Below are 12,128 nucleotides of genomic sequence, written 5' to 3' on the forward strand. Positions count from 1 at the left end.
GGGCAGATTTTGACAAGCCCGATTATGTGCATAGCTATGTGGAATCACTCCTTGATGGTACTTCAGAAGAATCTACCTGATGGCTCAGAAGTAGATTCACCACATGTCGAAGCCCATGGCCCACCCTCCTCCCCAGCCACTCCCCCAAGTTACCAGCCAATACAACATACCCAGAGAAAGAGTTCTTTGTTTTTAATTAAACTAGCTTTGATTGGAAAATTAGCGATAACCAGATTAATTCTGCGCTTTCCATGGGGTGGGGCAGTCACAGAGGCCCGTTAATCCCCCACCCAGTCAGGAGTCCCTGGTGCCGTGTAACCTAAAAAAGTCTGAAAAATTGTCCTCGGGACCTGGAGCAGAGCTGCCCGATGTGTCTGTGTGGGACAGGGGGTGCTCAGTAAGAAACCAAGGGCAGACAGGCAAAGCCATCGGGGTAAGGAACAAACTTGTCAAAAGTATCAGTAAATGAAGGAAGATGGTGTGGAAGCAATGAACCCAGGAGTCTGACCTCTGACAGGTTGGCAAAACATCAGAGGTGGAGGAGGTGGCTTGGCATGAAAGCTTCCACAGATTGGAACTCACCAAGGACTCTTGGGGCTGGAGTCCTCACTGGTGACCGTCCAGCTCCAGGGCTTGAGATTTGGCACTGGGAGGGTGCATAGGTGGGGTGTACAAGTAGAAGAAGGAACGAAGGCCTCATATTGGAGAGAGCTTCAGGCTGGTGGTGAGATGGTCAGAGTCTTCCTAGGGACGGAGGAGGGCAAGTAAAAGTGTAGCCCGAGGCAAGGCTAGGGGACACAGTGGTGAGCACCACGCTGCACGTCTGCGGGGGCCCCAGAGACAAGCACCCGCTGGAGGCTCCGCTAGGTGCTCCCGCCACGAAGAGCGGCTCACAGGTAGCGCTCCAGCCCGGGCGCGAAGCCAGGCTGTCTCAGGTAGGCATCCCCGGGGCTAAAAGGCCCGAGCGCGCCGACGGGTCCCGCTAAAGCCAAGAGAGGCTCGGCGGGCAGCGGCGGGGGCAGCCCCAGGCGCTCGGGAGCCGGCGAGTAGAGCGGCGGGGGCGAGGTGGCGGCAGCGCAGGGCGGGAAGGCGGCGTCGGGCGCGGCGCAGCAGGGCGGCTCCGGTGCCCCGGGCCCCGGAGGCTCAGGCTGCAAACCCAGCAGGCTGTCTAAGCGAAAGAGGCGCGCGGGTGGCGCGGGCGCGGGCGCGGGAGGGAAGGGCGCGTAGGGGAAAGGCGGTGGCGGTGGCTGGGGCGCGGGCAGCTCTGCGCGCTTGAAGCGCTTGCGGCGCCGCAGGAAACTGCCGTTGTCGAACATATCAGCGGCCGCGGGGTCGAGCGTCCAGTAGTTGCCTTTGCCTGGGTTGCCCGGCTCGCGCGGCACCTTGACGAAGCAGTCGTTGAGGGTGAGGTTGTGGCGGATGCTGTTCTGCCACTTGCGCGGACTGTCGCGGTAGAAGGCGAAGCGCTCGGTGATGAAGCGGTAGATGGCGGCCAGCGTGAGGCGGCGTCCCGGAGCGTGCGCCAGGGCCATGGCGATGAGAGCAATGTACGAGTAGGGCGGCTTCCCGCGCTGTAGCGGCCGCCGGCGCCGCCTCCCCGGGCCCGGAGTCACCGTGGGCTCCGCGTCCCCGCCGCCTGCTGCCTCCTCGGGCTCGCGCTCCGGCTCGGCTCCCGCTAGCGGCGACGGCTGCGGCCCCGACGGCGAGACCGAGGGCAGGGCCGGGAAGCCCGAGAAAGCGACGTGCGCATCCATGTGCGGGGGGGGGGGGGTCCTAGGGATGCGGAGCCCCTGCCCTCGCTCCGGGACAGCGGGAGGTCGCAAGTTCGCCTTATATAGACATGCACCCCCACCTCCCGAGGAAAGGGCCTGGACCTGCCCTATAATTTGTTTCCCCCCTTCCCGGTCTGGCAGCCCACCTCCATTAATCCCCCTCCCTTGGTCTAGTCCCTTTGGGTCAATTTTCTCAGACCCTCCCTCATCCCTGAGTCAGTCTCGGGCCCCAGCCCCATGGAGTATTTGGTGGCACTACACCCCTTACCCCGCCCCCTTTGAGTCAATCCAAATCACAAATCTACCCATTCAGCACACTCTGCTGCCCTCTCCCCATTTATGCCTTCCAGCGGTAGGATCCCCCTCCCCCCTCCCCCTCCCCCTCCCCCTCCCCCTCCCCTGAGCCTTCATTCCCTGCTGGAACTGTCTTTGATAGCCCTCAGCACCCACTGTGGCTGGTCAGGGAGGCATCAGGCTACTTTGGACAGTAGAGAACCAGAGCAAAGGTGACAGAGGACAGCGCAGCCAGGCTGCCTTTGTTGGAAACCCTAACTCACTTCCCTGCTGTACTCTCTTTCATCCTTACCATTCCCTGACTCCAGACCTTGTGGACTTGCTTTGAACCTATAAAAGGTAAAAAAGTACTCCACCTACTTAAAAATGTGTGTGCCCAAAAGGCACATCCCTCCGAACGCTTCCACACAGGAAAGCGCTGAAAGAACTGCTTTCTGAGGATGTAGAGACAGGAGGGTTTTTTGTTAAAATGCCATCCTCCACTACCACAGGGAGGAAGCCAAATGGCCAAAGCCAGCTTCAGGTTGGCCTATAGCCTAAAATGTCATAACCCAAACTCAAGCGTCGCGTTCAGCGGCTCCCCTCTTAGCTCTGTTCTCAGCTGGTAGCATCACAGCCGCCGCCACTGTTCAGCGTTTTGTACTCGGTAGATAGTTTACAGTATTTCACTGGCATTTAAGCTCCCCTAGGAGGTATTATTTATTATCTGAACTTCTTGTCTGAGGGAGCCTGGGCTCTGAGAGGCTAAATAGTACACCTTGCCTCACACAAGGTATACAATAGTGGGGCACTGCCCCATGGCCACTCTTCTAACCCCATTCCTCACAACGGAAGCTTTAGTCGAGTGTGGTGGAGTGTGCTAGCACACATATGTGATCCCAGCACCGGAGAGCCTGAGGCCTCTTAAAGGCCCACGTAGAGCTACTCCACCTGAGAACTAAGCAGGCCTGGGAAGAGGCTGGGTGAGCAAAGTACTTGACATGCAAGTGTGAAGACCTGAGTTCTGAACCCACATGAAACTGGACTCAGCAGGGCATTAATAGTCCCAGCATTCATGTGGCAAGACAGGAGGCAAAGACAAGAGAATCTCCAGACGCTTGTGGGCCGGCTAGCCTACAGTAGGCAGTGGTGAACAAGAGACCATGTCTCAAAGAAGGTGAGAACTGACACCCGAGATTGCCCTCTGACGATGACTCATATGCAACCTCAACCGCCCTATACATCGAGAGAGAGAGAGAGAGAGAGAGAGAGAGAGAGAGAGAGAGAGAATAGACTTTAGAAATAAATTACAGCAGAGTTCCTCCATTTTTCCCTTTAATTGCCAAAGTTACTTCCCAGCTTCTCTCCCGAGCTGGTCACTTCACAGCCATCACTGCACAGATGTCTCAGAACGCCTCAATTCATGTTCCTCTTCTATCAACATTCCAGATCTCGGTAAGTAGCCGTCCCTTCTTTGAGTGAGTCCTAACACCCAGGCCACTGCCACATCCTGTCAAGGCCACACAGATCCCAAATCCATCTCTCCTTCAGTTCTGGACTCGGTTCAGCTGCCTCATTCACCAGGAGTTTCCGAGCCAGGCCTTTTGCCAATGCTCAGGACGAGATAGAAATGAAACAGTCTGGTAGAGAGATGGACAATTGCCCCCCCCCCCCAGCTGAGAAAGGGATGGGGGAGAGGGGAGCTGAGGAAGCAGAAAGGAAGAAGGTGGCACTTCCAGGTCAAGAAACAATGTCCCAAACAAAACAAGGAAGACTGTTAGGACAGACCCTGCTCTCTCTACCCTCGCCAGCATTTCATCCTGTGTGGCGAGCACAGGCCACCTGGAGCACAAGACAGTGCAGTCACATCACTTAGCTCACCACAGAAGAGGGCAAGACAAGCCACCGTGGCTGCCTAGCACTGCTACCAAAGCCACGTGAGCAAGGCTTCCTCTTGTTCGAGCCTGTTTCTTCACCTGCCAAGTGGAAGCAATGACATTTCCCTATTAAAGGATGTCCTACCGAGGGCTTTGGTCAGCATTTTTACCCCTTTGTTAACCAGAAGACAGACATGCAGGCTATCTTTCCAGCTGGTACAGTGCTATCCTGCACCCGGACTCAAACGCAGAACCAGGATTGATGGAGCCTTAGCCTTTCTCCTCGTCGTCTCTTAGGGATGAAGTACCTCCAACAAATTCCCTGCTGTAGCCTCTGTGCCATACCTCCAAGGAGGAAATGGACTGTTACCACATCCTATGGCTGACTACAGGCTTTTGTTTGTTTATTTTTTGTAGATACCTTCAATTTCCCAGGCTATGTGTATAGTCTGGGGCATGATATTTGTTCAATAAATGATCCTGAATGTGTGGTTGGCTATGCTGATTCTGAGAAGAGTAGGGATGAGGAGCTGAGTCAAAGGGGGGTGAGAACCCAGATTTTGCCAGTTCTTTGTCGCTGCCTGCCCCCCTCCATTGGGCCAGCTTCCCAGAGTGGAGCAAGCTTGTGTCAGGGGGGGCGGCCCAAGGGCTAATCCGTGTTTTCAGCGTGGCTGGGCCCTCTTTTCACAGGCCCTGGGCCGGACGTGATGCGGCTGAGCATCCGGGCATAAGACGGCTAGTGAAGGTGGCCCCTTTCTCATGGGCCTGGATTCCAGGCGGCCCAGCGTCTGAGTGGAGCCCCTGGGGCGGGAGGAACACAGTAGCTGGGCTGGGCAGTCCTTTGTCTGACCACACTGGGTGGATATTCGGGCTGGCAGGAGGGATTAATGGCCAGGGATTGGCCCTGGGGCGGGCCTACCCATTGCCCTTTGGAGGCCAAAGGCCCAGGTCAGGGCACAGAACACTGATGGCTCTCCAGATAGGAGTGGAAATTCCCACCCTTGTCCAAAGCGATTTGCACTAGCCTCCAAGACCCTCTGCCCCTTCCCTAGCTTGAGATGCACCACTAGCTCAGACAGACTTGGAGGAAGGAATGGAAGGTGTAACTAGAAGTTACCAAGCACAGAGAGAGAGAGAGAGAGAGGAAGAACTGGGACTGAAAGTCATGTCAAATCCTCGCCCAAGACTCTCACCCCAAAATTGCCCACACAGCACTCTGGAAATTGCTTTATTAACCTAAAAAGATCCCAAGAGTCCAACCTGAGCTGATCCCAGACCCTCTCCTCAAGGCTTTCCAGAATGTTCCTCCCAAAGACCTCTTGTTTGAGATCTGATATTTATTTCAAAGCTCTCTATCAAAACCTGGAGATATCCCATACCTTGGGGGCAGCGGTAAGTCTAAGGCAACCTCAAACTAGCTACCCAGGTGCCTGAGGGTTCCACATTAGAGCTATGCAGGATGTGGCTCATTCCTCAGGCATCAGCCGAGCATCCAGGGGCGGGGGTGGGGGTGGGGCATCTGGAACCACACTGTATTGACACTCTTTCTGACCTGGCTGCTCCTGCACCGGGACTGAGAGCAGTATGCTAGGTGTTGCCTTAAGGCTGCTTCCTAAAGGGCTGAGCAGGCTCTGATGAGCAGCAGTGTGGACCTGCCTGGCAGGAGCACACAGGGGGGGATGAGAAGAAGATGCTTTTCTCTGTGGCTCTTCCCTCCTCAGGCTCCCACTCGATATACCCCAAGGGTACACGTCCAGGCTACCTGGATGCTGAACCCCAGTGAGAAGTCAGACGGGCATCTGCTTTCACTATGCTGAGGAAGGGGCAGCCAGGCAGATGTTCTCTGTGCTTGGTGGTCAGTATCCGAATATGGCAGAGAAGGGGTAGCAGGAACACAAAAGAGCAACCTCACCCAGCCTGGCAGAGACAGGCTTCCTGGAAGAGGTGATGCTCCAGATGGCCAGGTCAGGGAAGAATAGAGACTGGATTAGGAGGAGGTCACTTCACTTAACTGTGTCTTGTCTCCCTTACTGGGCTTTGTGTGTACAGAGGGCACATGCATGTCTCAGATCTGGGCCCTGGTAATTAGCCAAGCGCCTAGAAGAAGAAGCCGATCAATAGATGCCCGTTGGATGGTGAGACCAGGCTGAACACTGCAGTCTGGAAGCAAGAGCACATGGCCCATCCTGGGAAGGGAAAGACTTGGTGTTTTCCTGAGCATCGCAAGAGTTGCCAGACACGTCCTGTTCTTAGAGCACTGCCTGCACACTCTAGGGCTGGGTGACTACTGCCCCTTTAACTGTTATTCCCCCTGATGGCTGGTGTCCAGGGTCATGGGGCTGAGACAGAAGAGGCAGACAGGCCAGGTTGTAGCTGACTTTATTTGCCATGTGAAGGGGACTTTTGAAAAGATCCCAGCATGGTAGTGAGCAGAACTCTGGATCTCTTAGACTCGGGAGGGGATGAGCTTGAAAGGAAGGCCTGCCCTGTGGTGAGGTGTGCACCCAGGAGAGGCAGGAGGGGAGCAGCAGACACTTGGCTCCCGCTAGCTCGCTAGAGAGAGAGAGCCTGGAGCTGTCTATCTTACTTGATGGCGTATACACACCAGGTCACGCTTCCCAGAGGCCACCACCAGCCTCCACTCCTTTCCTCCCTCCTCCTACAGCCTCTTCCGCTGACTAAAATCTGTCGCTTCTGTCACTTCTCAGAGCTTTTTCTCACAAACTTCTTTCTGTGTCCTTCTCTCTCCATCTCAATTTCCGTGTTACCTCTGCCTGCCTCTGAGCGACCTTGCTGGTCTCCCTGCCCCCATTCTCTTCCCAGGAGGAGAGCCATACCTCAGCGGTGGTTGCTAGGCACCGCAGACTGCTGCACTCGTCCGATCTCCATGCCCAGTTCCCTCACAGCACACCCATTGCCACAGAGCCAGATGGAGCTCTTGTCAGTGTTGGAGCCAGGTCCCTTTCCACTCTGAGCCTTTGCCAGACAAAAACCACAACAGCCCAGTTTGGCACCTGAGATATAAGCGCAATGTCACCTGTTTTTCCAGAGAGTCCACAATCTCCTGCCTTCTTCATTGCAGCAAGTTCCATCTTTTTCCACTGAAAAACTTCACCTCTATAGTGTCAGGTCACCAACAAACAAGCCCATCAGAAACCCCCAGGGGCTTCTCACCCGAGGGCAGAGAGAAAAGAGTCACCCTTCCCTCTGCCCTCAGGCCAAGAGAGGCCCTCCTTCCCTAACCCTAACCTGCTAGCATCTTCCTTTTGTCCCCTGAGAGCTACCATCAGAAAATAAGCATTTTGTCTTCTAGAAACCATTTCCCAGGTCCTTTCTCCTTCCCCAGACAACATGCCCAACACCTCTGGCTTGTTAGTATCCAACAAGACTTCTCCACTTGTTTCCCAGGGTAGAAGGCTGCGGGGCTGGAGAGGGGCTGGGTCGTTAAATCTCCAACTGCAGGGCTGAGCAGCTCCTCGGGAAGCATCGGTGAAGCCCTTGCTGAACAAGTGAGTGAAGAAATGACCACTCACGTCCAGACAAATGAAGGGTCCCTGTTTTCCCAGCTAGAAACAGCCCTGCCCTACTGCCTCTCTGCATAGACCTCTAGCCCAAGGGCTGAGACCCCATTACACGGTCCCTGCCTTAGCAGGGTCCACACTTAGCTCGAGCTCAGGCAAAGCTGGCTCAGCCCCGAGGGTGAAAGTCCAGGCGCTCCTAAACCACACATGCAGTATCTGAGATGTGTACAGTCTGTGTCATTTGGTACTGTCAGTATTCTGACATCTACCTGGCCTCTGCAACCCCACAGCCTCAGTGGGTTCAGGCCTCCATGGTTGTCGTTTTTTGGGGGAAGTCTACCAGGCTAGCTGAGCCAGGAGAAAGAGATTGCATGCCAGATTGGAGAAAGGTGAGTTTGAGCTCCCCACCCACCCACTCATCTAATCTGTGTTCCATGCACGTCCTCCACCGTTGCAGCCAATGTCATACCCAGGCTCCCAGCACCTGGCAGACTCCGAGATGATCTAGGCCAGTGATTACCAACCTCCAGGCCCCTTCGCTTAGGGCATCTGGAAGCCACGTGGCTCTAGTACTGCCTGTAAGCTGGATACGCAGTGTGCCCCACACACCAGTACGATTGTTTTCCATATGTAGATGTTGCTGTGATGCACAAATTCAGCCGCATTTAAAAGCTTTGCAGTTGTTTTTTGTTTTGGGGGGTTTTTTTTGTCTTAATTTTAAACCCATCAGTGGATACTGAAAGCACAATGACTATCATATGGTGTAGTGAGGAGGTGGTTTTTCAACCCCCATTCTTAAACTACAACTAGAGTGCAACGTGCCTTCTTCATGATTTTGGACAGTGGGGTCCAAAAAGGGGGAAAGACTTGGCTGAAGTCTGAAAACAAGTCAATGCAAAATCAATAGGCCTAGAGCCCTCTGACCCCCAGAACCTTCTTCCTGCGTGCACATAATCGTCTTTATACAGCATCTGGCTAGTGTGGGCTAGCCTGAGCATGGGAGCAGAAGGTCCTCCCTTATCTTCAGGGGCTGCAGTGGAGTAAGGAGCGTCTAAGAATGAGCAGAAAGGCTGGACAGAGACTTCCTCCTAATCACTAAAGGAAGCAGTAAAGGCTTGCATGGGAAATGTAAGGTTTCCTTTGCACAGCAAGCCCTCGGCTGCCGTGTGGGGCACTGTCTGGAAGTGGTGATCACTTAAGATGGTCTGGCAGCATTCAGTAGGAAACACAAAGCAATTAAAGCTGTAGGGGAACGAAGGAAGAGGTCAGAAATAGGATAGATAGGGTTAGGGCTCTGTCTCAACTTGCTGTTGACGCCCTTGGCTATCTGTTGTGAGCGGGTAGGTCTCATCTTTTGGCTGACACAAGGCAGCTACACCCAGATCTGAAGCTCTTGAGTTCCAGAAGAGAGTTATCCCTTCCATGACTATTTTTCAAGAGAGGGAAAGTTCCCATTCACTGCCCTGAAATGTCTCAATTCCCACTGGTAGATACAGATCATCCTCCCCTTCTTGGACCAATCATAGCGAGGAGGAATGAACGGCTTGTTAGCTTAGGACCTTCTTACACCTGGGACTAGGGATGAGTCATTTGTTCATAAAGAAGGCTGCTGTGTGGAAGAGTAAATAGTGACAAGTGAACAAACACACACACACACACACACACACACACACACACACCTCAGGAAAGAAGAGAAGAGAAGCCCTCAGTGGTGTCTGCTACTGAGGAAGAAAGGAGGAAGCCAAAGGCCACACTAGAATTAACTCAACAGGGAGGTATCTATGGTGCACTCACACCTGTCACATGTGAGGTGTGCTTGCTGCTCTGGCTCACCTGCTTGGCTGTCAGCTTCCTCGGGGGCAAGACCAAGGATGACTACTTGTGACCCTAGGATGGATCCGTGAAGAGGAAAAGATAGCACATGCCCTCAGTAGAAAGCACCAGCTTCTGTTTGGAAAGTGTTCCGAACAGGGACCAGTGACTATGGTCCCCAGCAGTTGTCTAGCCAAGCAGTCACATAGGAACAATCACCCTGACGGTCGAGAGCCTCAGTTCTTCCTTTGGAGAATTGGAAGAGGGTGTTCATCTTGTCAACATTGACCTCTCCCAAAATGATCAAGTCTCTATCACCCTGAAGAGCCCAAAGGGCACAGGTGACAGGAAGGGCTTGGGACAAGGAGAAGGGGCAGAAAGCCAAAAGCCAGTGTGCAAGCCAGCCCCAACTGACCTTGGAGCATGTGTACGCCTGATCTGGGCTTTGCTTTTGGTGACATCATGTCGGCAGTTTGAAATGAATCGCATAGGAGTATTTACACCACAAAAATTGGCAAGGGCTATAAGGCAGGGTGCACAGTTAAAGCCCCAGCTGTTAACTCCTCCCCAGCTCACCCGCTGGCAATGGACCAACCATTAAATTAATCAAGATAAGCTTTCCCCTATCTGGCCTAGCGGGACTCCAGGAGGGAGGGGGAAAGGCTGGAGGAGGGTCCTTCTGGACATGGAGAAGTATACACCTGTCCTTTCTTTGACTGCTCAGGCTCACATTTACAGACAGAGCATATGCTTTACTCAGGATTAGATCAGAACTTTAAGTAATGACTTGAATCCTTTCAGCAGCTCTATCATTCAGGCCTGCCTCTCTTTTATGCCAAATCCTAACGGAGATCTATGACTCCGTTGGTTATGTAATTCCTCCGTACCCTACGTTTATCCTGGGCACACACTCAGTCATATGTGTCCGAGGGCAGTCATCAGTGCCAATTATCACAGAGTGAAGTCAAACCCAGTATTCTGTCATCAGGATGGATCTATCCCTTAGAACATTAGGCAAGCATTATAAAAAATCAAAATCAAAAAACCCTTCTTGCCCTGAGTAGCAGCACACTCTTTTAATTACCGCATTCATGAAGCAGATCTCTATGAGTTTGAGGCTGGCCTGGGCTATCTAGCAAGTTCCAGCTACATAGTGAGACCTTACCTCAATAACTAACAAGCAAAACCAACTACTTTTATTAGTTCTTTGAGAGGCTGTCTCATACTTGATCACATCTGCCTCCTTCTCCAGCCCTTCTAAGATCTGCCCGTGTCCTACCACCCAAATGTGTATACTTAAAAAAACAAAACAACAAAACTTCAAGACTAATTTGTGTTGCACAAGTATTCTTGGATATGCAGTGTTCATCTGGACAGGGGTCTACTTATTAGGGGCTACACTCTTAGACAAAACCGTCTCTCCCTCTCCCAGCAGCGAACAATTGCCCCAACTGCAGTGGGGTGGGGGTTTAGTCCAGCTCGGGTTTGCACAAGTCTTACGCATGATGCCACGGCAACTGTGAATTCACAGGACCGTTGTCCTGCTGTGTCTAGAAGATTCTGTTTCCTTGTAGTCACCCATTGCCTCTGGCACTTACACTCTTTCCACACTCTCTTCCCCAAAGATCCCTGAGCCTGGAACGGGCAGGGGTAATGTACGCTTCCTTTAGAGATGAGCATTCTGCTGCCCCTTGTTCTCTGCACAGTACCTAGTTATAGATCATTGTGTTAATTTCAGGATATGAGCAAATGTGTCATAATAAAACGGTACATGCTAAAAGTAAGCTATAAAAATTATATACATGACTGGAAAAAGGATGGGCAAAATACTACTATGTTTTATCTCTGGCTGATTTTAAATTTTAATTTGCTTAAGGAGTTAAAACTATGAAGAGGAGACTAGGTGTGTAGCTCAATAATACAGTGCTTGCCCAGCATCATGAGGTCCTAGGCTTGATGCCCAGCACTGGGGGGGAAAAAAATCCTCCCTCAAACTATGAACATAATTCATCAAACTGTGAATACGTGAGCAGTGCTACAAAAAGATCCAAAACGCACACACGATGGCAGATACTGAACAAACACCTTCTTCTGCAAAGAAAATGAGGTGATTATTTCACAGTCTACCGGGTGTAGTGACATATTTCTGCTGCCCCAGCCCCCACCCCCAGCCCCACCCCTGTTACTCCAGTGGCTGGGGCAGGGGGCAACCTTAAGCCTGCGAGCCAAGAGCAGCCTGAGTCCCACCGTGAGATCCTGTGTGCCAAACAAAAGGAGGAGGAGGATGAGGAGTGGGTGGGTGGGGAGCTTATCACTGCGCTGCAGTGTTTGCACACCCTGAATCTGGAGTCACGTTTAATTTATACACATTGGAAAATGGCTTGATTTAGGACTGGAGAGACAGCCCACAGTTAGGAGCACATACTGTTCTTGGAGAAGATCTGACTTCAGTCCCCTGCACCCATGTCAAGCAGGTCACAACGACCTCAAACTCCAGCTCCAAGAGATTTGACATCTTCTTCTGTCTCTGAGTTGTACCCACACGTATAACATAGGGACACACAGAGACACACAGGCACATATTTTTAAAACAATCTTTTAAAATGGCTCGTTTCCATTTCCAAAAACACAAATATTAAATACACATTAATGAATTAACCGGGAACGTGTTCGTTTCAAAAAACTATCTCTAATTTACGGATGAAAGTGGAGGTTTATGGAGCTGCAAGGAGCTGGCTAGAAACCTCCAACTAAAAAATGGTCCTGCCTCCTGGCCTGTGCAGGGGTAAGGAGACTAAGTGCATTTAGAGCTTTGACTTGGCAAATCACTGTTTCCCTAGACAATTCCCATTTGACTAACAAAGAAATAGAGA

General features: G+C 52.3%; 1 protein-coding gene across 1 annotated transcript; it reads right to left on the reverse strand.

The window, feature by feature from the left end:
* Positions 1-238: 238 nt before the first annotated feature.
* On the reverse strand, positions 239-2,066 carry FOXE3 (forkhead box E3). The gene has a single exon (XM_084785653.1). It carries the CDS (start codon positions 1,752-1,754, stop codon positions 891-893), a length of 864 nt encoding a protein of 287 aa, XP_084641779.1. The 5' UTR covers positions 1,755-2,066; the 3' UTR covers positions 239-890.
* Between the last annotated feature and the right edge of the window lie 10,062 nt (positions 2,067-12,128).

Source organism: Acomys minous (genome assembly GCF_964271855.1).
Source record: "Acomys minous genome assembly, chromosome: 6".
NCBI classification, from domain to species: domain Eukaryota; kingdom Metazoa; phylum Chordata; class Mammalia; order Rodentia; family Muridae; genus Acomys; species Acomys minous.